At 43.5% G+C, this 27,671-nt stretch overlaps 4 protein-coding genes across 6 annotated transcripts; 3 read left to right on the plus strand and 1 right to left on the minus strand.

The window, feature by feature from the left end:
* Positions 1 to 83: 83 nt before the first annotated feature.
* Positions 84 to 2,863, plus strand: lmod3 (leiomodin 3 (fetal)). Its single transcript, XM_076041681.1, has 3 exons — positions 84 to 581; positions 678 to 2,237; positions 2,433 to 2,863. The coding sequence occupies exons 1-3, from the start codon at positions 294 to 296 to the stop codon at positions 2,478 to 2,480; spliced, it is 1,896 nt and encodes a 631-aa protein (XP_075897796.1). The 5' UTR covers positions 84 to 293; the 3' UTR covers positions 2,481 to 2,863.
* Positions 2,861 to 7,753, minus strand: LOC142898643 (PRA1 family protein 3-like). The gene is made up of 3 exons (XM_076041686.1): positions 7,515 to 7,753; positions 6,649 to 6,866; positions 2,861 to 4,295 (listed from the first exon to the last, which is right to left on the minus strand). The coding sequence occupies exons 1-3, from the start codon at positions 7,694 to 7,696 to the stop codon at positions 4,120 to 4,122; spliced, it is 576 nt and encodes a 191-aa protein (XP_075897801.1). The 5' UTR covers positions 7,697 to 7,753; the 3' UTR covers positions 2,861 to 4,119.
* An 879-nt stretch (positions 7,754 to 8,632) lies between these two features.
* On the plus strand, positions 8,633 to 13,915 carry uba3 (ubiquitin-like modifier activating enzyme 3). 3 transcript variants are annotated; one of them, XM_076041682.1, is made up of 18 exons: positions 8,633 to 8,742; positions 8,845 to 8,883; positions 9,518 to 9,641; positions 9,764 to 9,844; positions 9,947 to 10,029; positions 10,328 to 10,408; positions 10,510 to 10,553; positions 10,642 to 10,706; positions 10,817 to 10,972; positions 11,494 to 11,596; positions 11,680 to 11,790; positions 11,952 to 12,005; positions 12,195 to 12,231; positions 12,322 to 12,403; positions 12,505 to 12,605; positions 12,719 to 12,782; positions 13,116 to 13,170; positions 13,265 to 13,915. In XM_076041682.1, the coding sequence occupies exons 1-18, from the start codon at positions 8,723 to 8,725 to the stop codon at positions 13,351 to 13,353; spliced, it is 1,389 nt and encodes a 462-aa protein (XP_075897797.1). In that variant the 5' UTR covers positions 8,633 to 8,722; the 3' UTR covers positions 13,354 to 13,915. The 3 variants fall into 3 exon arrangements, with proteins under 3 accessions (XP_075897797.1, XP_075897798.1, XP_075897800.1); XM_076041683.1 differs by lacking the exon at positions 8,845 to 8,883 and having other exon boundaries at positions 8,687 to 8,742; XM_076041685.1 differs by lacking the exons at positions 8,633 to 8,742; positions 8,845 to 8,883 and adding an exon at positions 8,889 to 8,907.
* A 1,926-nt stretch (positions 13,916 to 15,841) lies between these two features.
* Positions 15,842 to 17,487, plus strand: LOC142898949 (chemokine-like protein TAFA-4). The gene is made up of 3 exons (XM_076042260.1): positions 15,842 to 15,956; positions 16,798 to 16,953; positions 17,174 to 17,487. Exons 1-3 carry the CDS (start codon positions 15,842 to 15,844, stop codon positions 17,320 to 17,322), a joined length of 420 nt encoding a protein of 139 aa, XP_075898375.1. The 3' UTR covers positions 17,323 to 17,487.
* The last annotated feature ends 10,184 nt before the right edge of the window (positions 17,488 to 27,671 follow it).

A 27,671-nucleotide genomic window follows, 5' to 3' on the forward strand; every position in this document is an offset into this window, starting at 1 on the left:
AGGCCTGTGAACCGACCACCTGCTGCTGTCGATCCTGCTCCCCAATGTCTGAAGCAACTGTCGTCCCACCAGAGCCCAATGACGGGGGCCAGCTGGTAGCAGGGTCTTACAGAAGAATGTAAGCGTGTCTCTCCCCTGCTAGTACCTTAAATATCTTCCATGCAGTTTGCTGAGTTTAATTTTAGACTCCACATGTAGCAGAAGCGCACAGGCTGTGTCTGCAGTCAAAGGCAGTTGGCTCTGTCCTAAGTGAGACCAAATACATCTTTCTTTGAGATACCGGCGTAAGAAACATGTCCAACAAATGGGACCTTGACGATCTGGATGAAGAGGACATCGATGAGGATGAAATCCTGGCCATGCTCTCACCCGAGGAGCTTAAAGAGCTCCAGAGTGAGATGGATGTTATTATTGCCCCAGACGAGAGCGTCCCGGTTGGGCAGAGGCAGAAGGACCAGACGGAGAAGGCACCCACCGGATCATTTGACCACAGATCCCTGGTTGATTACCTCTACTGGGAGAAGGAGTCAAAGCGAATGCTTGAGGAAGAAAGAGTGCCGACAACTCTGCTGCCTAGTGAGGTAAGACTTTAGAATATGAATTTTTCATGAGGGAATACATATCTTACTTGATAAGCGTGGTAAAATTAAGTTATCTTGGTCTATCATTCTAACCAGAAAACTTTAAGAGAGGAGGCTGAAAAGCGAGAAGAAATCACAGAAGATGGAGACCAGAAAGTGTATGAAGTGATAGAAGAAATTATTGAAGAAGTGGCCGTGGATGATACAAATGGAGAGGAGATCATAGAGGAGATCATTGAGGAAATCATCGAAGAGGTTGAGGTTGATGAGACGAATGAAACTGGCAAGGAGTCGGATGTAAACGGGGAACCGTCAGTCACAGACGGACACAAAAGTCCAGATGGAAATGTACCGGTGGAGTCTTCACACACAGCACAAGAAGAAAACAAAGCTGATACTCTGCCTGTCTCAGACTCAGAGGAGAAGAGTGGAGGTGAACCCAGTGAGTTACAATCTGACACTAAAGAGGACCTTAAATCTACAGAGAGTGCCAAGACTACAGAGGAGACTGACAGAAATGAATCCAACGATAAGCTCCCTCAGAAAGAGGAAAGAAAAATTAACAAACTCAAAATCCCAAAGCTGGCGTTCAACAACATCAAGATGACATCGAGGCCTTCGGGAAATGAGACAAACCTCGACTCCACGCTGGACAAGATCCATAGAAACTGCCCCTCCGTGACGGAGGTCAACCTCAACAACATAGAGAACATTCCCAAAGAGATGCTGTTAGATTATGTCAACGCGCTGAAGCGAAACAAGCACGTCAAAACCTTCAGCATAGCCAACACCGGTGTGGACGAGAACATTGCCTTCAACCTGGCCAACATGTTGCGAGAGAACCGCAGCATCACCACGTTAAACATCGAGTCCAACTTCATAACCGGGAAGGGCATCGTGGCCATCATCCGCTGTCTCCAGTTCAACGAGACCCTCACGGAGCTGCGCTTCCACAACCAGAGGCACATGCTGGGCCACCACGCCGAGATGGAGATCTCGCGCCTGCTGAAGGCCAACAACACCCTCCTGAAGATGGGCTATCACTTCGAGCTGCCGGGGCCCAGGATGGTGGTGACCAACCTTTTAACACGGAATTTGGATCGTCAGAGGCAGCTGAGGAAGGAGGAGCAGAGGCAACAGCAGCTGAAGCAGCAGCGGGAGGTGATGCAGATGTACGAGAACAGTCTCAACTTGCCGCCCGGCATCCTTGAGATGCTGGGGTATGTGCCGCCCCTGGAACTCCTCCAGGAGCACGGGCTCATCCCACCTCAGACGCAAAGCCAGCTGCCAGAGCAGCCAGCGCTGCAGAAGCAGGACAAACACAGCAGCCCTAAAGCGAAACAACCGGCAGCGAAACCGGAAAATCCACTGCAGGATGTCAAGTTGAAGAGGGCCCCCAAGAAGCGCGACCCTTTCCTGGACATTGATCCACGGGACAACAGGAGGCCGGAGCGGTCGACGTTCCAGCTGAGGAAGACGCCCAAGACGAGAGACGCTAGCGGTCGAGGGGAGGCGGAGGAGAAGGCCAACCTAGCCGACGTGATTAAGACTTTGAAGCCCATACCGCGGCGACGGGTGCCGCCGAAGGTTGATGCCACGCCTCGCGATCAGCTCCTGACTGAGATCAAGCAGAGCAACGTGGCCTACCTCAAATCTGTGAGTCCTCAAGGTTTTTGTTCCGCTGAAACGGACAAGCACCGTCTGTGGACGTTAAAGCTAGGTTTTGTGTTTATTAGGAATGTATGTTATATTGATGTTACATGCTTCAGATTTCATTGATGTATCTGTCTTATTTCTTGAATATCTTCACAGCATCTTTTCACCTCTTTTGCTTTATGCCACTCCTTGCAGGTGCCACTCCCCAAAGTCCTGGAATCAAGTGAAACGAGTCTTCTCTGAGGCCGCGACTTCAGCTGTGTGTTTCCTTATCACATGTTGCGTTAGTCACTTTGAAATTACTCAAATGTTCTGCACAAGCGAGGTAAAAACGAATTACACTTGTGTTGCTCACTGTTAGTTTAACAGGTTGCTATTTTTGTTCGCCCAAAGTTGCTGAACTTGTCCCAAGTCTCCCACAGTTTGCTGCCTCATGCGTTGTCTCTCTAATTGGGTTTTAGTTTTGCATGTAAACATACATTAGTTGTGCATTTAACTTTGGAAGAAAATTACACCATTTATAAGTCAGCATTCTTTACTATAAGAAACAAGATTTTCTATTCCTGTTATTAACTTTAGCCCATGTAATACAGAAACAAACCAATAAATAAACAGTCACAACATGAGTCTGGATATCTTTATTTTTGGCCATGTCATGATTCAGGTGCTGCTTTTAATCTATGGAACAGTAAAATAAAGACAGACTAAGTTAAAGCATCCACAAAACAAATGTTCTAAGGTTCCATGTGTGAAGGAAGCATGCGCAAACCGCTGATAGTGTGCACGTGTGGAATAACAAACAAACATCCTCTGGAATTCATGGCAATAAACACTAAATGCAAGACACATTCAATAATTATGGAATCTCAAACTTGATCACAAAAAGTGATCATGAATGAGTGAGTTAACTTTCCAGATAGAAAGGCTGAAAACTACATTTTCTGTTTAGTTAGGTGCAGTTAATCTAATTTAGCAGTTTAAAACAATACAATTTGTACTTTTTTTTCTTCTATTACAAAATAAACTAAAAACTACACCATTATTTCATCTACTCACCAATCCTTTGAAAGCATATACTCCTTGTCCAGTAGCCATTCCATATATCTCTGCATGCTGCATTTTAAAACCAGAACCACATCAGAAATAACAAACATGATGTACATATCATGACACATTCAAACAAAGAAGCTGCACTTGCCTGTTTTTTTTTTGTTTTGTTTTGTTTTTTCAGTTGCATAGCTGTGACAGTTCAGTGATGCACTCAGGCCAGCCTGCATGGTCAGAAACTGTGCAACAACAAGTCACCAGAACAGAAATAACCAAAGTGCTAAAATTCAGGCAACACAGCACATCTCCTGGAGTGACACCATGGGGGGTTTAACACTGTTCAAGAAAGGCTTATCGAAGATCTAAGGTGGGATGACTTAAAAAAAAAAAAAAAAAAAGGAGTAAAAAATGTAAAACGCTCATTTTGAGGTAGCAAAGTGAGATAATCTAATTTGTTACACACCTGCCATCTAATCACCGCTTTAAACACAAGTTTACATTTGGATGTAACAATGTAACAAAGCTGTCATGTGAAACAAAGTGCAGGAAAAATCGTTTGACTCGGGGACGTCAGACCTTCGGTAACCTTCGATTCTGACCACTTCCCCACATTGAATACACACTATAACTGTGCAATACCATTGAAACACTATTATCCAATACTACACTTTGGAAAGTGTAAGGTAACACATGTTAAATGAAAATGTAAAAAAAAAAAAAGGGAGGGGCTAACATCAAAGCTTTAAATAGAGGGATATTGTTGACGCACAGGGAGTTTCTATGAGATTTTGTAATGCCTGGTGTCTCCATGGCGTGACACTCCGTGACTGAGGCTTCATTCTTTCAGTTTGCTCTCGATGAAATCCTGAATCTTGTTCATTTTCTCCTCCTGCTGATCCAGCAGGTCCATGATGATGCCCATCGGGGTCCTCTTCATTCCGACGCCCTCCATCTTGTTCTCCAGTCTGTTTTTCATGTTGCGCAGTCTCAAGGAGGCGTGGATCAGAATCACTGCGGAAGAAACGGCAGCAAGTCATTACGGATACACGCAACTCACAAAAAAAAGTCCACGATGTTGGGCTTTCGGTTTTCACAATGCACCTATAATGCACTATGACCTGACCAGGTGAACTCCATTTGACCCTCTCTCCACTTTTTTTTTATTGCACATGCCCTGTTGTTTCCCTGACTGTTCAACGTTTCAGTGCTTATTGCCCAACACTCACTTCTCTAGATGATTAACCATTAGAAATCACCAGCGCAAGTGTCTGATCTGTGACTCAACCACAGAAGGCATGGATTGCTAAAGGTTTACTCGTGGCAAAACGCACGCCAATGTCCTTACACACACACTGACTCAAGACGAAGCTGACCTACTAAGCGGGTGCAATGAAGGCGACGTTTGTCGTCATGCGACTCTTAATAAATTTGAAACTCCTTGACAGACCAACAACCATGCTTGGCTTGCACACACTCTGCTCTCCAGTGCTCTTTCTGCAGAAACCAGCCAGTCCTCCACCACCTTTGGCACCCGGCGTCAATTGCACATGCAATCTTAGCACATCACCCGCAAACCCGCAAACCGACAACACGCACAATCTATAAATGTGCGCATGCAATTTTAGCACTTATGTGTTTAACTGCGATGACAGTTCTCTTTATGACCCTGTCAAAACTTTGACAGCCTGAGACCAAGAAGGCATCTCACTGAAAAGTGGCATGACAAGTTATTGAGGCACCACTGTTCTCCAGCTTTTGTTTCAACTTCTCCTACTTAAATGCCCCTCGCCTTTTGTGTGTAATGTGTGTGTTGTTTTTCCACCACACTTTTAACACATAAACACAAATGTAAGTGTCAGAAGCTGAACGGGACATGTTCTGCGATGGGGAAAAACAGAATTTGACACTGCTGCGCTTCAGACTTTGAAGCTGGAGTCAGAATCAACATGTCTTTGATTCCCAAGGCAGTGGGCTGCTGAGCGCATGACATCAGTCGGTAAATGTAGTTGTGCCCAAATCAACAGCACATGGTCCTGGCTGAACACAAGCAGCCGTGGGCAAAACTCCTGCTCGGGCGTTCAAGCGGTCTCATTTATCCACCGCGAACAGCTAAACTAAACAATCAATCAATCAATGGGAATGGCGTCCAGGAAACGATAGCTGATACAATACAGTGCAATACTGGCTATGCTGTTTGATTGGAGTCGCTTAATACACCTAGTGCGTGTTGGCAAAAGGCGAACATGCTGTTCAAATCCAGCGGTGACTCAGAGTGAGAGTGCGTTTGGAAGAACTTGTTCACTCAGAGGAAAACCTCAGTTATGCATCCCTGTGTATGACTCACCAAACCCTAAAACGCGTCTAACAGAGCCACCAGAGCTTTTGTGGCGCCCCACGGAGGTAAGAAAATATTGTGATGGTAATGCATCTGGTCACCTATAATTAAATGTCATTTTAGGAGAAACTGTCTTGTGAACCCAACATTTGAACAGAGCAGCAACTGAAACAACTGAAACAACTGAAACTGATACACCCCTCACTCAGCATGGTGCAGGCAATGGTGGAGATATAAAATCAGTTTCATTTATAACGTAACAATATAACAATATAATGTCAGAACTCTCAGTCAGTAGATGGTTTAGGTAAAGAAATCACAGAGGCTAAATAACTCTGTTCGGTCCCTCCTATGACATCACACACAGTGATTACATATGACCTTATTAAAGGCTTTCTGAAGATTTGATTCAGTTTGGTGTGCAAACAGAGGACTTGCTGGTGAATGAAACTACACACTAAAGAACTACATCTATCTATCTGTCTATCCATCTATCTATCTACCTACCTATTTATCTGAGCCCTGTTCATAACTTCCAAATACTATAGCTTTGTTATACACGCAGGGCTTGACAATTACTCTCAGGTATGAAGCCACTCCGTACTACTGCTCAAAATGAAAAATGGAACTCAACGAAGAAAAACAAGTCCGCTACTATCAATCGGGACTGTGATTGATTGACGCAGTCCACCACAAGAGGGAGCCAACAATTCCTTGCTTCAGTCGTTCCACTGCAGGCCACAAGGCAAATTTGCACCTATGCCAAGTTGTGCAACACTAATGTGTGCTTTTCAGAGGAATGTAGCAGGAACACGCCTTTACAGCTGGGTTACCCAATATATATATTGAAACCTTACTGTAACCTTAATCTCACATTGTCACCTATATTGTAACAGGATGCCTGAAGACATCATTAATGAAGTGAGGTGGGACAGATGGTCATATTTGGTCTTATTGAGGGGCCTATACAGCATGGGAATAATCAGGTTAGAGTCAGTGGAGAGTGCTTTGAAACACACTGGCACTTACAGAGCAGAGGGAACGTAATCCCAAAGATGAAGATCATGACACCGTCGCACAGCGACAGCAGGAAATAGCTGGTGGCCATGATCCCGACGACAAACAAGGTGGGGTTCTTCCTCTTGAAGTTCTTGATCATGGCTTTGTTCTCTCCGGCCCACACAGAGCCCATGAAGACCAGAGTCACCACTGCTCCACCCAGAAACATGCCAAACGGGTTCAGGAACCTTAACATGGAACATAAAAGTCACACATTGGTGTCTAGGCATTCACTTTAAAACAGCGCAACCTACCGGTGGGCCAAAAAGACAAGCTGATTTAAAGGAAGGTGCCTTCAATTGGCCTTTGGCGAGAGCTTCCTCTATGTCATCACCAATTATAAGGGCCTGTTATCATTTTGAAGCGGCTTGTACATTAAAACCAGGAACGACTTGGTGCACTTAGAACAACCCCCACTTGTCTTGTTCTATAGAACTATTTTCACTAGCATTAGCATAACCCCCCCTCCCCCCCTCCTAAATGCAACTTCTCCATAACCTTTCAATTTATTAAAGGGATTTCCTGATGAGAATTTCCATTACGCAAAAGAAATGCCAGCACACTTTTAAGATGTCTGGAAATGCTATCTTATGTATGTTGCTGTAAGCTGGTTTTTATCCTCTCTAAGATTATATTAACCACAGCGACAGGGATAAGTGTAAAAGACATTTTGACGGCTAAATGTGAGGCCAAAAATACAAACGGCTAACAGGGGACTTAAGGGATTTTCCAAAATCTTAAAATAACAACGTCGTGATGGTGTTGCATGGAAAGTATGCGCTTTAATTGAACGATGCTAGTGTGCGTTAGCAAGGCGCCCGCCCTCCAGCACTCACCCGACTATGATGAAGACCACCAAAGCCGCGGCGAAATAGTTGGTCTGGTAGTACATCAGGTTGCTGATCACCCGGTTGTTCCACTTCGTTAGATCGCCAAACTCGGGCTTCGCGAAGCGGTCCGTCCCGGGGAAGAAGTCGTCCCACGGTCTGAGGGGGGCAAGCTCCATCTTAGCAGCCATGTCCTCGGCCAGTAGTCAGGCAACGCCGTGGCGCAAACACAAACAGCGGCACACACGCTGCGTAATATTTGACAGGTCAGCTGATCTAAGGAGGGTGTTGTTTTGGCGAGACAGCCAACATATCGCGAGAGTAGGACGTCGAGCGGGGCGCCGCGACAACCACTGTTGCGTCAGTCAGTGCGCATCAGCTGCGCATAGTCACAGTGTTCATCAGTTAATACACATAATGTCTTGCTGCAGTAGCGTTGATTTGTTCTGTGTACATAAACAACAGCAATGAAATAAAATTGAAATGTTTTTTTTATTTTATTGTTTGAAACATCTCAGCAAAGAGCAAAATATATCAAATTATATTTAAAGCAGTGTTATCGATTGTTATCGACAGTTTAAACTCATAAAAACTAGATTATTTGTTAAATTATTAGACCATTCAAAATGTTAAAGCTAAAGTTCGGTAAGGGGTTTTTGGGCCAATGGTACGTCAGTGTCGCAAAGATCTACATACAGACAAGAACAGTTCTTATGCATGACTCACAACCATCCACACAACAACACACACAAACCCAATGCCAGTCAGCGTAAGCTCCATTCCAAATGGACTTTCAAGTTGCACATCCCAAAACAGAAAGACAGAGCAATTTCACAGACTAAATGATTATCAAACAATTGTCACTCTAGATAAATTAAAATAAATCATATTGATTGACTTTATCGGTTGAATCAGTTGTCTGTGTCACACCCACTGAATTTCCGAGAGAAAAAAAATACTAAAAGTGACATTGAAATAAATTTTGCTCTAATCACCTATATTAATATACATAATTCGCAATTTGACTGGTTGTTTTCAGGACCATCTATTCTTTCACATTATAAATATGTACAGCATTGATTGTTACAGAAAGTTGTTGACGTCTTTAACCCAGGAATAAAGCGCACTTTCCCTTTAAGAATCCCTGCGACGACTTTCCGCAGCTTTGACGCTCTCGAACACAACAGTCGCAATCGAGGACATGGGACCGTGAGAGTATGGCGGATGCCGAGGAGCAGTAAGTCTCAATGGACGAAAAATGTCCATTTACGGCCACTAAAACTCCCGCGTTCCGTCGCCAGTCGGTCTCACTTGAACCCCGTTTGCTTTCTCCACGCAGGGACAAGAAAAGAAGGCGAATAGAGGACCTGGCTGAGAAGTTAGTGACGAATGCTAAATAAAGGTCTCTGACTGGCAGCGGCTTTGCGTTGCACTTTGAGCAGCGACTTGCTGGGCCAGGAGACGTGAAAAAAATAATCAAACACCTGACCACAACACAGCCTCCTCGGTCCACCTGTGCTGTTTCCCCCCCATCGCTGCACACAGTTAAACCGCGTCCCGTTGAGAGGTGTCGAACAGCAGCTCCCGTATAGCGCTGTAGTAAACACTCCACCGCAATGACTAGCGCGGGGACGTTAAGCTAGCAGTGCACAAGTTTAGGATTGTAAACAACGCGGAAAAAAAATAAGAGACAAAATAAAGACCCAGCTATTCACACATGTTAATATATTACATATTATGTGGGAAATTTGTACTCTCTCCACTCATTTCCCACAATGCACTGCACAAAATGAATAAGGTGGAGTTGCGTCTAGTCAAACAATAGTCGTGGACGTCTGCAGACATTAACAGCAGTATATTTTAAATTTCAAGTGCCAGTTAAACAGTGTGGTTATTGCTGTTTTAAACAAACAAATCGTCGTATACACTATATGAATTTACTCTTAAAACAGTAAATGTGTTGGGGTATGGGACAATTTTTAATCGTTATTCACATTAGTGTTTTTGTTCAGCATGGCTGCAGATGGAGGACACAGAGACATTGGGTGTGACTGGGAAGGCCGTTGGAATCATGTGAAGAAGTTTTTGGAAAGACCTGGCCCATTTACACACCCAGACTTCGAGCCAAGCACTAAGGTGATGCATAAATCATTACTTCCCTATGTATTTGTTTTTTCAACAGTTGAATAATTTAAGTGACATATAATATATGTAGATTTAGACGATCCTTAATGTCTCTGATGTTTCACCTTTATCAGTCTCTACAATTCCTCTTGGAAACATGCCAAATTCTGGTCATTGGTGCTGGAGGACTTGGATGTGAACTCCTTAAGAATCTGGTAGGAACAAAACTTAGTCTTCATTATGTTTAATAAACACGAATAAGTCCAAGCTTGGCAAATACAAATTGCCCTTATTGGTTGTCTGATGTTGTCCTCCAGGCATTGTCTGGGTTTCGCCTTATCCATGTGGTTGACATGGACACCATCGATGTTTCCAACCTCAACAGACAGTTTCTTTTCAGGTAGCGTTCACCTCCAACTCGCATCATTATTAACAATAATAAAATAATGGAATGTAAAATCTTTACATGGGGAGATACTGTCCTGTATGCAAGTGTCAAGTCTTGTTCTTTTTTTAATGAATTGTGATTATGTGTATATCTCAGTGACTTGATGGTTACCTGTTGTCACCAACGGCTGAGAAAAGGGAGAACTGTGTCTGTGATATGCAGTGTCACTACAGCAACTGTGACAACATAGACTACTTGAACATCCGTAATCTCATCCGCCCCTAAATTGATTGTAATATGCGTCATTTAGACCCAAAGATGTTGGACGACCAAAGGCAGATGTGGCCGCTGAATTCATCAACAATCGGGTCCCTGGATGCAATGTTGTACCGTATCCTTCACAGCAAGAGCTACTCAAGTTCAGAACACATGTGGTGCGCACACTGTGAAACTTGTTGATCGTGCCTGTTGTTCCTTATTGCCCAAATCCAGTCACTATAAGAAGATCCAAGACTTTGATGAGTCTTTCTACAGGAGTGAGTGTTTGTGTGACATTAGCGCATCAGCCTGAGGAAGCAGCTCAGAAGCCTAATCCTCTTCTGTCTCCCCTCCTCCTCCCCCCAGAGTTCCACATCATTGTCTGTGGACTGGACTCCATCGTTGCCAGACGCTGGATGAATGGGATGCTGGTAGGAAAAAAAACAAACAACAAAAAGATTGTGACCACTGTTGACGGTTTTTCTTCATCTGATGTGCCTTCTCGCGTCCTTGGTCGCCTTATTTATTTATTTTTTTTAAGATATCTCTCCTGAACTATGACGATGGAGTTCTGGATCCGGGCTCCATCATTCCCCTCATCGATGGAGGAACGGAGGGCTTCAAAGGAAACGCTCGCGTCATCCTGCCCGGCATGACTGCTTGCATCGACTGTACACTGGAGCTCTACCCACCACAGGTCTCTTCTCAAGTACAACTTGTATTGGCGTTAATAACTGATCAATGTTAATATAATCAACACACTTTTAATAGTGATACGTAAAGGATATGACGATTATTGAATATTGAAAATCTACAGTCTAGCTTTTCTGGTGTGTGTGCGTGCGTGCGTGCGTATGTTCATGTAATGTATGATGTGTGCATGAAGTTGGATGTTTCATATTTCCATCTGGTAGCAGCAGCTGTTAGCTGAGAAAATGGAGACCCTCAGCTCATAAGTACCAGATTAGACAAAAATAGCATCCAGAATATTAAAGGGACTGAAATAGCAGGCAGTAAATTAGAAGGGGGGAGCGGAATCATAAACGTTGTGACAGATGATGTGACAGGGCAGAACGGTTGTGCCCCTAGCGGTTCTATGAAAAATACAAAAGACATTCACAAAAATCAAATTTGAATTTGCATTTACTTTGGCAGAAGGAAAAAGTGACTTGTAATGCTCTTTGAAAAATATTAACAGATATGTTTTTTTGTTTGCAGATTAATTTCCCAATGTGCACAATTGCGTCTATGCCGAGGCTACCGGAGCATTGCATTGAGTATGCCAGGATCTTACAGTGGCCTAAAGAAAAGCCATTTGGAGGTAAAACTTCATGCAGATTGTTGTCAGTCTTGATCAAAAACATTCCATTGCACTATCAAATGCCAATTCTTCCTCTCACCCAGAAACAAGCTTAGATGGAGACAATCCAGAGCACATCCAGTGGGTGTTTGAGCGAGCCCAGGAGAGAGCTGCTGAGTTCAACATTACAGGAATCACATACAGGCTCACTCAAGGTGAGAGTGTGGTGAAGAAAAAAAAAGGAGAAGACTTATTCAGTGCTAATGAGATTCTTTTTGAAAGTCAAAGTATATAATTAAGGGTTTTGTGACTTGCAATTACAGGATTTTTTTTTCTTTTTTTAATATAATTGTGTGAAATTGTTTTTGTCACACAGGAGTTGTGAAGAGAATCATTCCTGCTGTGGCATCGACCAATGCTGTTATTGCTGGTAATTAAAAAAGATCAATAAAAAGGAAGTCTTTTATGCCATGGCTGCTGCTAGTTGGGGTTATTGGTCAAAAAGAATGATTTGCATGTAGTTCTCATTAATACAGTGAAAGGAACGCAAGATGAAATACAGCATTCTGTGAATATAGGCCTTTAACTAAACACTTTTTTCACCCCTCCATTCCCCCAGCTGCCTGTGCAACAGAGGTTTTCAAATTTGCAACAAGGTCAGAAGGATGTAGTTTGAATCTCTCATCTTATTTGTGTCCTGATTTGTCAGAGGAACGCCACTAAAAACATTTGGTTGTATTTTTCAGCGCCTATGTTCCCTTAAGCAACTACCTGGTGTTTAACGACGTGGATGGACTGTACACTTACACTTTCGAAGCGCAAAGAAAGGTATGTTGAGTCCTGCGAATAAACCAGCACACGCCTGCGCTTTAACTTTGGCAGCGCACAGCGAGCGGCTGGATGAAGGCGTTATTGTCTTCGTTTGGCAGGAAAATTGCTCCGCTTGCAGCCAGGTGCCTCAGGACCTTCAGTTTCCTCCTTCAGCCAAACTACAGGAGGTATTGGATTACCTCACTGAGAGCGCCTCTCTGTGAGTACCCAGGAACAGAAAAAAAAAAAAAAAAAAATCTTTCCACCAAAGGGAGAAGTAACGGGGATTAGTGAAATAATTGGGTGCTGATCTGCTTTTGTTTTTTCCTCCAGCCAAATGAAGTCTCCGGCCATCACCACGACTCTGGAGGGGAAGAACAAGACATTATATTTACAGGTAATCGACCACGAGCTGCGTTTCCATCACCCCTAGAATTGTGCAAAACCTAAATATCACAATAAAAAAATGGTAATGGAAACGCCGAAACTTCTAAAAACCTCTTAAATACGGCTTATGCGCTTCACACCATTCAATGGAAACACCTGCAAATTGCAATTGTACTTTGTCGAACTTTTAGAAATATCACTTGTGCTTTGTGAAAAACTGTAATGGAAAGGCAGCTACAGTCTGCAAATGAAAATGTTTATTTTACTAGAAACTATAATTACGCAAATCCATTTCTCGTCTTTCACTTGATATTCTTCTGATCATCTCGCATTTATTTTCCAGTCGGTTAAATCCATCGAGGAGCGAACCAGGCCAAACCTCTGCAAAACTTTGAAAGGTGATCACCGGTCCTCTGATCAGACGTGACTCCCCAAGCTTGCTGATAATCACGATCCTGTGTGTGTGTGTGTCTTTCGTTTGTTTTGCCGCAGAGCTGGGCCTATCGGACGGACAGGAACTGGCCGTGGCCGACGTCACCACGCCCCAGACGGTTCTCTTCAAGCTCAATTTCACCAACTGAACGTTCGTTTGCAACGTGCGGGGGGCCGTTGGGTCAGCTGAATCCCAATCCGGAAACTCTGTCATCACAGGAATACTGCGATCGTTGCTGTAGCACATTGGACGCCATATAAAAACTTGCCTGTGGGAAGGATTGAGCGTTACATAAATCTGGAGTCATTTAACAATATTGTTTTGTTTTTTTTGGGTTTATTTTGTTTTTTTTCCAGTAATGCTGTTTACAGTCTTGTGTTTTTTTTTTCTGTATTTACATAGCGTAGTGATTTCCTCACCAGTAAGGTTGAGAATGAAAATGTGCACTTGCTCCAATAAAGTTTTATCATGCTGGCTGTAGAAGAAGCCTATTTAACCTGAATCGGCTGTCATTATTATATAAATGACAAAAAAGCAGCATTGGAATTTTGATAACGTAAAAACGATCAACATGCACTTCAAAAATATTGTTTTGCACTTCACATTCATTTACAAGAATTCCAAATGCAAAACAATAATAATGTCTTTCGTAGTGGCCACACTGAGGAATTGCATGTAGTCACAGGTCCAATAAAATGTGTTTGATTTAAGTTCTATTTTGTGCGGCAGATTCTGTCCAGTGAGCGCCACAGCGACCCCTCTGTTGGAATCTTTGACCTAGATTTGAAGAACACTCAATGTCTTACAACTCATCCTAACCTTATGCTTCATCAGCGAGTGTTGAAGTTGAAATAAGTAGAAAATAGAAAGCAAGGAAGTAAGAATTCATGATTTACTTTCAAATTGTAAAAATGTTAACAAAAAAAAAATTAAAAGTAAATGTTGAATTTCTGAAGTTTTTTTTTTCTAATTACAATTTTGCATGTGTAATCAGTTACGAACAGTTTAATTGCCGTGACCTGATGCAAAGCAGAACTTAATTGTTCAGAATGTGGAATCTTTGCCAAACTTTCTGTTGATTTGTTTTTTTCATGAAAAAAAAAGAAGAAATCAACCCCCACCAGGCAGACTCGCATCTCGTGAGGGATACAGCACCAATCAGCCGTGTGGCCCTCTCATGTGGTTTCTATCCATCCTCCACTCAGTGACAGGATGTCGCCACTCACTTTAAGCTTCTTACGGGGCGCTAATGAAAGTGGCCGCATATTGTCCTCGAGACAGATGGTTGCTGCCTTGATTAAGTTTTAATTTGCTCGACAGGAATGAGAAAAAAAAAAAAAGAAAATCTGTGAGGAGGCTTTGTGATCCGACTGTGTTCCCAGGCTCACAGCAGCACATCCTGCCAGAGATGTAGTTCAGCGGAGAGAAACCTCAAACCCCCAGGAGCTGGTCGGATGTACAAAGCAAATTTTTCTGTCCTTTTTTTTCCTTTTTTCTTTTCAAATTTAAGAAAGAGGAAGGGGAAAAGAAAGATTTCTAAATTGGGATCCATGCTTAAACAATCATGACGGTTTTGACGATTTCAGGCCACTGATGAAGATCAAACACTGACCTTTGAGGAGGTGAGTAGTGGAGTTTTTTTTTACATCCCCAAATTCACTGAAGTACAGGATAACAAGAATTGTTTAGAATAGCAATACAAACCATGTATATAATGCATTAAGTGTAAACACCCTACCTATATTCCAAATGAAAAACAAGATTAATGTATGATATGCTCTTCAAATTTTTTTTAAATGAATTATTATGGTAAAATTCTGATTTATGTGTACATTTAGTGCACATGTAGAGAGTTGTACAACAATACAAATACTGGTTTACGTGTACGTTTGCATGAATGAAGCAGAATTTTAATTGATCAAATATTGTTTATAGTTTTTTTGCATTGAAGTTAGAAACAGTTGCTTCTTTAAATTGTTTGTCCCTCATGCAACATTTTCCTAAATCTAAATCAATGAAAAAAAACAGTGAAGCAGGTCCAGTTCTAATGAGGAAGTAGAGGCCATTAAGCAAACAGCTATGCGGAGCTTCATAATGCCTCTGCCCGACATTTGTTTTTCACTGTAGTGTGACGTGAGGAAACATCCCCCTCTGTTTCTGTGACTCACATTTTGGAAGGAGGACTGGAGATGTTCACAGCTGAGAGGATGTGATGAGTCACAATGTGTGTAATGGGGCGACTAATAGGTCCCAGATTTATTATTATTATTTTCTACATTACTACATGCTGCTCGCGAGCTACATGCAAACAGTTGGGTGACATTAGCGGCACAATATTATTCACATTTACATGATAGATTGATAGATTATTTCACTGTTACCGAATATTATTACACTGTAAATTTCACTTTGGAAGCAAAACAAGGTGAATGCTCAGATTAGACCATTTAAATTGAACTTTGAGGTGCATCACAATTTAAAACAGCGAGATGATATGTAAATGGAACAGGTGCAGAATAAAAAAGAAAGTATTTTTAAAGGAACAACTCTTAAGTGAAGGTGTGGCCACCGTTACAAGTCAGGCGTTAACACTTTATAGAAACATTCATACCCCTTTATTTCTCTGTGCAGAAAAGATGAAGCTCACCACGCTGGTTGGGCCATTACACTGGGGGCTACTGCATCTCTGCATCGCAGGCTTGTGCATCCAGCTAGTGTCCAGTGGCAACCAAAGCTCTCGAGGACAAACAGGTGGGTGTCAAACTCCACCAGACCAGCCACGTTCCCCTAAGAACTCATTATGACTCCTGGTCAACAGTCTGCTCGGCCTGATAGGGTTCATTCAAGCGAAAACCTGAGAGAGCGGGATTTTTTTTTTTTTAATCTTTTTTTTTGCAGGTTAAACTGATGCAACCTGTGAGATGATGACAATATACAATGTATTATATCATTAAATAAATCAAAGCTTCTGTAATTCTGTGATGTAAAAATGTGACAAAATGCTATAACAAGCAATATATGTATATACATTGTACATACTGTATTAGCACGGTGCCTTAAGTTCTTTATCTTTACTATGACCACGTTATGCCACTTGTGTAACAGTCACGGCCAGGGGCGTGGCTAACCATTAAAGGCCCTGTGACTAAAAATCGTTTTGCCCCCCCAAATCTCATGGTTGCATTTGCTCGTGCCAAAGAATGGTTTATCTTCCCGCACCTTTAAGGTCATGGCGCATATCATTAAAGTCTGCCCCCCCTCCCCCGCCCAGTTGCTCCTTGTTTCTTTTCTGTGGAAGACAGAAATACCAAATATTTTGCTCACGCGCACTCTGTTGTTTTGCTTTCCGACCACTTGGTGGTACTGCAACTTCAAAAACGTCACAAAGGGGCCAGCCGGACGAGCCGGCCCATCTGAATGGCCACAGAGAAAAAAAGATGTGTAGGAAAGTCAATTCTGAAAAAACTGAACAGGTCCTGGAAGATAATGACTGTAAAGATATTTAGAATCAATGTGAAAATGGACCACTTATCTCGCTCTCTCCCTCTCCCTGTTGTTAAACCTCCGTGCTGCTTCTTAATGGCTTTCTTAGGGTCAAAGCAGGAGAGGACGGGGACGTGTGAAATTGTCGCTGCCCACCGGTGCTGCAACAAGAACAAGATTGAAGAACGCTCTCAAACGGTCAAGTGCTCCTGCTTCCCTGGACAGGTGGCCGGAACGACGAGAGCTTTGCCCTCTTGTGTCGAAGGTAGCCTGTCATCTCGGAGGTCCTCCTCCACCTCCACTTCAAGCACCAATTTTGATGTTAACTTTGTCAAAGAGTCAAGACGGCCTCTTTTACGAGTCTGTCAGATCAGAGGTTGTCGGTTAAAGACTCTGCTCTCATTTCTTCATGCGGAGAAAATTATTCCCTTGCTGTTTTTTTCTTCTTCTTTTTTCTTCTTAATATGACCTTTTTATATCTTCAGCTTCAATCGTGCGGCAGAAGTGGTGGTGTAAGATGCGGCCGTGTCTTGATGGCGAGGAGTGCCGGGTCCTCCCCGACCTCACCGGCTGGTCGTGCATCTCGGGCAACAAAGTGAAGACCACCAAGGTAGAGTTGCCAACCGTCCCTTGAAATACACAACTGTCCCGCATTTGGCAATGAAATGGTGCGTCCCGTATTTCTGAGTTGTCTTGAACGTAAATTTATTTTGGATGCAAACTCACATTCGTTTCCATAGAGTTTGCGTTCAAAGCCGTGATCTACGTAGCTGCTGGCAATGCCATTGAGCAACCCATTCACAACAACTGCGTACTGGCTGTGTAGCTTGCGTGCAGTAGGCTATGAATCGGGATTGCTTTTTCTTTTCAGCTTTATTTATTTAATTCCTTTGTGAAAGCCTTCCATCTTGCACTTTGATGGTCGTGTAAAAATATATGATCAAATTGAAACATTCATCTTACTTCTAATGTCTATTGGTAACAAATCAGTTCAATCTATGTGAACCATATACTTTATTTAATGACCTCCACTGGCAAGCCACTTTCCTGTGATGGTCATGTCCCCGGCACTGCAGGAGGCGTCAGATTTTTCTGAATGAAAGTTGGCAACACTCCGCCAAGGCGAGGAGCCGCACGGGTCAAAAGTGGCAGCGCGCACGCACACACACACCGTGCGCGCTGCACAAAGGGCATGGCACAAAGCGGCGTCAGACATGGTATTTATAGAAGCTTAAGCGGCCATGTGCTAAATCTCTCCTTCCTTTTATTATTGCGTTACTCTCTCATGCAAAACAGGAAGCGACAGACTTGAGAATAGTGATCGCAAAGCTTTATTTCAGCGGCCGCTCCTTTGATGCTGAAGGATTCTTCAGTTAAGCATAATCACTGCTCCCAGTGGCCATATCAGTGGTTGCTCTCCGCTGGGCCTTGTGTGCTCGACCCCCACCAACCTACCCCCGGGTGCCCCCCCCCCCCAAAAAAAAAACAAAAAAAACTCTAATTCTATAATCTGGCGAATGACAGGGCCAAGAGGACAAATAAAATAAAATAAGCTGGAAACTAATACCAAACACTAAAACCCATGTAATTAAATCTGACGGCCGAAGGAAAACCCCACTACATTTAGAAATGCACTCTCTCGTAAATTGCCTTTTTTTGTGGAACTGTTTTATGTTTTGATCCTCCCTGTGCAAAAAAAAAAAAGCTTGTTCCAGTGAAACAGGGATGAGTTAGCCGGCCAGTGATAGCGAGTAGTCATGTGGTCAGACAGCTTATGTTATTGAACAGCGAAATAGCGAAGCAAACAGCTGAGAACAGCTGTGGGCAGATTTTTCCAGAAGAAAAAAAAGACTCACACTCAAAATGTCATGATAAATGAATGCAAAGTGAAGGAAGTTTTGCCCGTCAGTTTCACAGCATCATTTAAATCCAGCACAGCCACAGCTGAAGGGTAAAAAGAAAAAAAGAAGAAAGAATTTGGAGCAGGTTGTCAATAAAATATACACCAAATAAAGATTTTTTTTTAATTTAACCAATAAAAATGAAGAAACTTATGAACATGAAAATACACATCACACAGAGATTCAAGACTGTTGGAATAATGCATATTATGTAAGTGGATTAAGTACTTACAACATGTCTTCGGGACTCAACTCTATGAGAGGATTAATCGAGACTCTCAGAGCGTAACTCTTCAATACTAAAGTCGTTTTTTCCTGTGCTTAAAGAATGTCGTCTGGGACCTTGGTAACCATTTCCAACGAGCACAACAGCGTTTTTTTTTTTCTTTTCTTTTGTCCCTGTAAAGATATAGACGCACTATATTAATATATACGGCAGCGACAACAGGAGCCGTTGACCTTAGCAGCACCTCTGTACAGTTTGGAGGTGCAGAATAGAAGGTACAAACAGAACGTTCCCACCTCCACCTTCTAAAGAAGAGAATAAACTCAGGCTACGCAGAACAAGCACCGGGTGAACATGAAGCAACCTTGGTAACTTTTTTTCCCCATTTTTTTCACCAACCTGATAAAAGAGAAACACATCAGATTCAGAAAACACAGCTAAACCTCACGCTTTGTTGAAATGTTTGCCATCTGTTCGACCCGCCCAGTTTGAGCTGTTAATAAAACCGGATGTCGTTGTTACGCGGGACGAAATCTGGCGGTTGCAAAGTCTCAAACTTTCACTTGTTCTCGTTTCAGGTGGCACGGTAGCCGCCGTCGTCTCAGCGGGCCCGCCGCCGCCGCCGCCGCCACCGCCGCCACCTCAACTAACACCGCACTCCAAGGACAGCGAACACCTCGCCAGATAGTGCAAAGAACAATATAGATTTAATTAGATATGTTCTCGCGGAGCTTTAAACTGCGGGAGCTCATTATTTTTTAATTTCTCTTGGCTTGAACACTATTTGGGGCTGGGGTTAATCCCACCGAGGAAACAATCTATTAGCAATTTACTTAAGATAAAATGACACAGCGCCCGCTCGCCGGGTGCAATCAGGCGGAAAACTCCATGGCGGAAGTCCGTGGCATTGTTTGCAGCTCTTGGTATGCCGAGCACATGGCGGCGCGCCCCTGAGGAAAGTTTGGATGGCCACCGCTGGCTGCTGAAACTTAACGACAGATTTTTTTTAGTGAATTTTTTGGGATGCGGCTGCGGTGGCCAACCTGTGACTCTCCACCGACCGACTGAGGTGGAAAGACGCCTCACGCTGAGGAATTTACAATGATGTGGAGTCCGCATCGTCGTCGTCCCTCAGACGTTACCCTGTTATGTTGTAAAGGTCACATCCCTTTGGACTTCTCCTTACTGCAAAGAGATGCTCTGAAACACCACCACCACCACCACCACCACCAACCCATTGGCACACACAAGCACGAGCGCACAGGCTGCTTTTTTTTGTTGTTGTTGTTTTTTTCCCCTCTCCCCAACCGGTTGGACAGGCCGCCACCTGGAAGGCTGTGATGGCATGCACACAAGCATGAAGCTCTGATGCAAAACAAGGACTGTTTGAAATGCTAATCGCAGGGAAGGGAAGGAAGGGGCGGGGGAGAGAGGAGGGGAGGGGGAGCGGCGCCAGCGGAGGAGCTCCTCGGCTTGTTGAGAGTATTTACATCACGCTTTTGTTTGTCTCCCTAAACCGAGCGCCCCCGTGGAGGCCGAACCGCGGCTCAAAGAAACAACGTGAAACATTGGTCACTCGCTGCTGAGCAGCAGCAGCAGCAGCAGCAGCAGCCGCTGCTAGCCCAACATTATGTTTGCAGACGTTGCCGCTTCCTCACTGGTCCTCTTCAGATGAATAATGCCTCTTCTGTATCCAACGTGATTGCCTCCTCCTTTATCTGCAGCCCGCTGTCAGACACTTTGTGTTTTACTTCTATAATGACGAGACATTTTGTAATCATATATATATTTATATATGTGGGGGAGAAAAAAAAAACAGCAAGTGCAAATCGCAGCCTCTGAAACATCAGAATTGTACAAACGGAGCCACGCTGTGCCAGGCCGTGAAAGCGGCGTATTTCAACGCGACGTTTTCCCTCAGTGTGCTTTTGCACGGTGATTGTTTCGGCGGAGAAAAGATTCGACAATGCGCGAGGCAGCCGGCTGCCTCCTATAGTTTTTCCGCAGCTCAAATTATTGTTTGTCGCCACGACCACATCCCAAGTTCGTGTATCGATTAGTGATCCCGATGGATCGTTGTAAACCTTATGCTGATGATGTCTTGCAATTTGTTGAAGAGCCCCCCCCCAATAGCACCAGCTGGACGGTGAGGGAAACTGTTTGAAAATGTCTCCATCAAGAAATTAAAACGTGTGTTTCATAAGGCGGCTCGTGCTGTCGTCATCTAAAGCTGACAACACAGGGACGGTGGTGACACAATACACTGTACTTGGGTCCTACTAGCAACAGTCACACGTCTGAGCCCTGGGGGGAGCGGTCATAGACCCTGTCACAGAGTAAATGACGACAAACGTGAGTCTGGGCACCGGCCGTAGTCGTTAAAATTCATCTCCTTGTCATGGTTTGAACCCATCGCTCCTCATCCAGCTTCTCTTTGCCGCGTGTTTAACTTTTATTTTACCTAAAATTGTTGACGATTATTGCAAATGTTAATATGGCTCTGATTCTGTGTTCTTAAAAAAAGGTTTGTTAGCAACACACAAATGCTATAGAGAAGGAAGGACACGGATCAGTGTTGCTAGTTAGAGTTGCATTGGAATTCATCATCATAATCATCATCATCATCATCATCATCATCAGATCAACTGGTGAGGCGATACAAACTACAAGCATGTACTTGACAAGACGGCTTTTTTTTTTTTAAATAAATATTTTATTTACTTTCATTTTATTCAAAGACATTGTGTGTGTGTGTTTTTTTTTTTAAACATTTATGCAAGTTTAACAGGGTCGCGTTGAATCAGTTCTCATCTGGTATTTATGTATGCTTGAGACAAAAAAAAAAAAATACCCCAAAACAACACAAAGCTCATTAAAGTGGGAGGTCCTGTAGATTCCTGTCTGTTTTTAAAATCTAAGTAGACAAGAAGGCTTTTGAAAAGATCAGGAACCCCACCGGCTCGGTTTTCTCTCGCTTCACTCTGCAGAAGCAGTAAAAATAAATCCACCGGGAGTCGAGCTGAATATGTAAATATATGACATTCCCATTCTCGTCTGTTTTAACTTTTTTTTTTTTTTTTTTTTTAACACACAAGATAGGAGTTCTTTTTTAAAATCCTGCATATTATACATCACATGTATTGCATTATGCCTGTTTATTGCCTGCAGTGTAATACATCTCGGGAGCCTCTTGTTGTCAAGCGCAGCATTTTTTCCTGTCTGTTTTTTTTTGTTGTTTTGCAAATTATCTACCAAAAAACTTTTTTAGGGCAAAAATGTAAAAAAGTATACATATTTTTTCTCATCTCAGCAGGATCTTTGTGAAAACATCTCTATCAAATGTATGTTCCTTTTTCATTCACAGCCTTCTCCCCAATATCAAAGAGGCCTGTGTGACATTCATTAGGTGACTTTCAGCAGAGCTCTGCCGTGCGCGCGCGCAGTCGTACAAAAGAAATGCAGCCTGCGTGGCGCTGCCTCTTGATCTGCGAAATAAACTTAGAGCCAGTTCCCTCCACACTTCAGAACAAATTGGGTTGTACCCCTCCGAGCGTCTGTCATAATACGCAGTTTAAAAAATTAAAGCTGTGCCTTGAATTCAGTACGGATGCGGCCGACAACGAGCGCTTTGGAAACTGTTCTCAATCTCAATTTAAGGTTTTTTGCTTGAAAGAAAAGCTTCCCCACAGTCTGTCCCCACTCGCTGGCAATATTGTCTGTCAGCTCAGTTCATATCAGTTTTGCAGGTGATCTGTGTCCGGCCCCACCCCCCACCCCTCCATTCTGCTGGGAGCAGCAGTTGATGCTCACTAATAGAAAACAAAAGTATCCTGAGGCACATGAGAAACATAATGAAAACATTGTTCCCTTCTCCGTTTTTTTTTTCACCCCCTTCATCTCCGACTGACACTTGTAATATAAAAGTAAACACAACACTTTCCCCTCCGTCTCTCCCTCGCTGTGTGTGCATGCGCGCGCGTGCCTGCGCGCCTGAACTAAATTAGCCTCCTTTTACTGCAGGCAACTTTGCATGTACCTCTGAGCAAAAGACTGAAAGTGCTTTGGTTCTGGCTCAGAGGTTTCATCTATTTGCTCCGCCATTATGCCAATGTACTATCAGGAAAAGAGATGACTTTTGGGGGGTGGTGGTGGTGGTGGTGGGGGGGGGAAGCTCAATTAAAAACACCAAGCTGAACAATTACACTGTATTGAGCAAACATTAATTGCTCAATATTGCAGTTATCAGCTGTGTGTGACGTATTCATATATGTTCCTGCGTCGTGGCTGTGTTGTACCTTAATGGAACAGCGTTGAGCTCACGTGGTGCCAATACTGCGCCCAGAGTCATCACACAGGAATGTGTTTCCTTATACATTCACTTTTTCCACCCCCTCCCCGTTCTGTCTTTTTCTTCTTTCTCTCCCCAACACAAGGGGAAAAGTCTAATGGCTCTCGCGTTATTATTTTCTGCACCGGGGTAATAATAAGGTTTCATTTGCACGCTTTCTGAGTGACACATCGGAACGGTTTGTGATTTTACTTGAGGTTAAGTGCCCAGACTATTCCCGCGCATGCCTTCAGTGGGAGCTTGATGAAGTCGCCGCGCCGCGCTCTGCACTAAATGGCCTCTCACATCCGTGCAAAAATGCACTGTGCTAAACATATAGTTATATATAGCTATATAGTTTTTTCTACTTTCAAAATGACTAATTTTTTGCAATCCATTGACTTCTATTGGAGAGGATGGCGGCCCTGCCGTTGACACAGCGCACCCTGCTGGCGTGGTAAAGGACCATGCAAGTTTGGTTACTTGCCCACCAGTTGCCCGACAGGCAGCCTCTGATATTAATATTATCTCCTCCTTGGCGATCTCTGGCCCTGGTGCCACAGCATTATTGTGACCTGCCATTCTTCAAATGCAACAACAATAGGAAGGCGCTTTTCAAAAATGATTTCACTCCCATTTCTCCGTCTCACATGGCCCAAATGATGTCTTTGTTCTACCATTCATGCAAGTGGTAGTGTCAATTCTGTATTTTTTATGATCTTTCTTTTAGATCTGTTTTGGTCTTGATTCCCGCCTCGCACACAACATGCAAACGCCACACAGAATAGCCCTGGGTTGAGAATTTACAACCTTTTTGCTATGGACGAAAGCACCAACCGCCGCGTCTCCCCAAACATAAAATAAATATCAATACATTTACACTTCATACAAAATTGTAATTTCACTTATGTACCATTCAGGCTAATGTTCATGCAGAGTTTGTTGACCTTTTCTCATCCACATACTCATTCCTCAGAGAGACTTCCTTAGTAGGAAGCCTAATGTGTTCAGAGAGTGTCAAAAACAGCAACTAAAACACAGGTGAAATACAAATTGCAGTATGCAGACAAATTGCATGTCTGCATACTGCTTGTTATTTAGTGCTCCTATAGTGTTATAGGTAAGCTAAAGGACCCAAATGCAGAAATCACATGGTATTGCAGAAAAATAACTGATTATTTCCAAATTAAAAATCTTGACTGAAAGCAAATACCAAAGAAAAAAAAATGGCTCAAAACAGACGACCCAAACGTCGACAAACCCAGCAGCGCGTCTTGCAGAAACAATTTAAGACAACAGCCTGACACCAAACAAAGAGCGACAAGGACTATTTATACCTGCAAGTGGGGGAACACAGGTGAAACCAATCAGGGGCGGGCAGACAACGAGACACAGGTGAAAACCAGACATGATCACAGGAAAGCGGGAAAGGAAAACTCGAACCAACACAAAAGAAGACAAAGACAATTAAAATAAAACAGGAAGTTCACACTTTACGGCTCATGACACTATAGTCCAGTTTGTCTCTAACTAGCAGCATGTGGCCTCTTCAGGAATCCCACAATGGAAGTTTTGGCTCCTGACAAAATTGCCAGCCTGAGAACAGCAAGTCTCATCGACTCATCAGTGCAAGTTGAAACTAGGGGAAGTTTTAAGCAAACTGCATACAATGATAACTCTTTAAAACCAACTGCAGTCATTGCATCTCAGTCTCAGCACACAGACGACGAGAAGTTTAAAATGATTTCCCCATGGATTACTAAAAGGGAAGAAATCATCTAAGTTTTTTCTCAAATCTCACAACATTTGAATAAAATAAAATAAAAAAAATCCCTCTGTGTCCTCTCAACTTTCTGCTTTCATGTACGTCGCCACCGCAGGCGCGTTCAACCTTCGTATCGCCGCAGCCTAATTTCTTAAACTATTTTTAATGTGTCTCGTAGGGCTAATTGCGGTTCACTGTCACTCCCCATTTAAGTCAAGTGTGAGATCGAGCCCAAAGTGGGGAGAAGGAAAAATAACCCACAGCAAGACGCCACAGTGAGGGAGAAGGATCGGACATGAGTCGCTCGCTGCTCACTTCGTGTCCTTCGCCTCATTGGGTGACGCTCACGTCCAAACAAACAAACAAACAAACAAACATCCACACTGAATTACTGTCAAAAAGGTTCAGTAAGGCAAAAAAAAAAAAAAAAAAAATTCGAAAAAAATATTTTCATAGCTTGATTTTTAGCAATGAGTTTAGAATAGCACAACAATGCTCATTTCCCGGTTGCATTTGCCTTTTCATCAGTAACATGTTTCCACGGCCCTGCAACAGTGCAGGGGCTCTTCCAGTCACCAGAAGTCTCTTCAGCCTCATAAAGCCCACCTATTGTGTGAAAGCTATTTTTGCCTACCTGTACTTATTGTGTACTATAAGCTGTGTTGTTCACAATGGCTTGACATAAAGCTCATCTTTAATTCAAGCCTTGCCTCCTCTCTCAGAGATAAATCCTCTTTCCCTTTTATAAGCTGGTAAAAAAAAAAAATCCTCTATGTCTGTATTCAGCAATTATTAGGCTACCTGTATCACTTATAACGCTTACAACACTTTGAGAGAAGGCTCAACTGATGGAGCGCTTTTATCCAGAAAGTGCTCCTTGACTGAAACAATGTCGGCCAAAAGCACACGACCGGCACAAATTTAAAACTCATTCGTTTTCCAGCAATCAAGAGGTTTTGCAGCGGGTCGCTCAATTACCTCACCTGAAAACTTAACACGGGCGCCCTGCTCCAGCCCCCCAGACGCAGCGGCATCCCGTTAGAAGGCAATTTTAAGAACCCTAATTGCATTTGCGCTCTCACGTTTGTCTGTGTGAAGAAAAACAAAAATGTGCGTGCAAAAGCTGAAAATGTCAGCTCAGTGCCTCGGCATCGCTTTGACATAATTTGATATAAGCCGGTGCAACAGACACTGCGCCGGTGTCATTGCAAATCTGTCTCTGTTTGCTTTGTATGATCAAGTTGTTTTTCCTTTGTGAGGACCTAACGGCATGAAAGGCCCCGTGTTCTCTGCATGAATCATTTAGATGAAAGCCCGAGGAGGAGGGAGGGAAAGAGCACGAGGCACCTGATGTCAACTTTAATTAGAATCCAGTTTAGACCGCGTTACCTTGACTCTGAAAAACCCACAATCCTGCAGGGATGGAGGAGACATCTCTCGGTTACAGGATGTGATTAGACTCGGTAATCTTGACGACTGCCTAATGCCACTTGAAACATCCTGGAAGAGGCGTTCAGAACTTTTCCATTGTTGTTCCCGCGCGTGTGCACTTCAAACCGTTCGCCCCGTTTCTACGCCCCTCCCACATCCGACGTTCCCCCCCCGCAGCCACACGTCTAAATTTGCACGTTAGAAAAGATGTCTGCCGCAATGCTGTTGTTTGCTATGTTCCCTGATGTTGACAATTATCTGTATGCAAGGAATTTGGTCTGACTCTCCACCGGAGCTGTTTTGCACAAACGCCGCCGTGTCACCATTTCCAGTTGCTTTAAGTTCACGGCTTGATATTCAGGGAAACAGAGCAGCTTGCTTCCAAGCGCAGAGAGTGGAGCATGACCAGACTGTCTGAGTGTGGTGAATGAAGCGTGTCTTAAGAACAAACCCAGGGGAGCCTCAATTCCCAGGACGTCCCCAGCGCATCATAAAAAAGAAGTCAGGGCACATCATCATCACTCGTGTCTTATTTCTCACCGTACTGCAGCTTGATGTGAGACATCAGAGCCCTACAGCGGCGGCCCGACGAGCCGATCCCAACGCTGGGAGAAAGCGTGGTACTACTTTGCTGCCGCCTTGCCCGCGTCGCGCACGTTTACCGGCGCCGCATTGGACGGGGAACACATTGTCATTGGAAGCAAGAGGGTTGCAGGTTCGATTCTCACCTGGGGCCATCCTGTGAAGATCTTGCATGTTGCATTTCTGTCAGAGAAACTCTCATCCTGTTTCCTTTTTACCCAGTGAGGTCACAGCACACCCAGTAGTGCAGGGTAAACACGGGTATACTGGGTATACCCCCTTCTTTTTCATTCAGCATTGAGTATACCCAGTCTCAATCCCCTCTGATGTGCATCACTCAGCAGTGTCTGCAAAACCAAGTGGTCAGATTTTCTTTCACAGGATGGTGAGGGCATGACCCACCCTATGCTACATTTAATTGGCTAGTCCTCGTTGCCTTTGTTGGTTAAATTGAGGTGAGATTGGTTAAATGTAGGCTTGAAGAAGATTGATTGGCCAATCCGAGGCAGAGCAGGGCAGGTAAAGACCTGGGAGGGGTTAGGGTTGAAAAGAACCTACTGGCCCATGTGGAATACGGGCCAGTAGGTTCACTCAAAATGCATAATGATGTAATTGTCTTTCACTAATCTGCGGGCCAATATTGGATCAGTAATTAGATAATTCCATCGATCCTGATTCCTTGACGTTTAACAGCAGAAATCACGTGCAGTCATGTGAAGTTATGCAAATACAACTGACCAATTTTTTGGGT

Source organism: Nelusetta ayraudi, unplaced genomic scaffold (assembly GCF_046127955.1).
Source record: "Nelusetta ayraudi isolate G7.1 ecotype Tasmania unplaced genomic scaffold, CSIRO-AGI_Nayr_v1 ptg000070l, whole genome shotgun sequence".
Taxonomy (NCBI): Eukaryota; Metazoa; Chordata; class Actinopteri; order Tetraodontiformes; family Monacanthidae; genus Nelusetta; species Nelusetta ayraudi.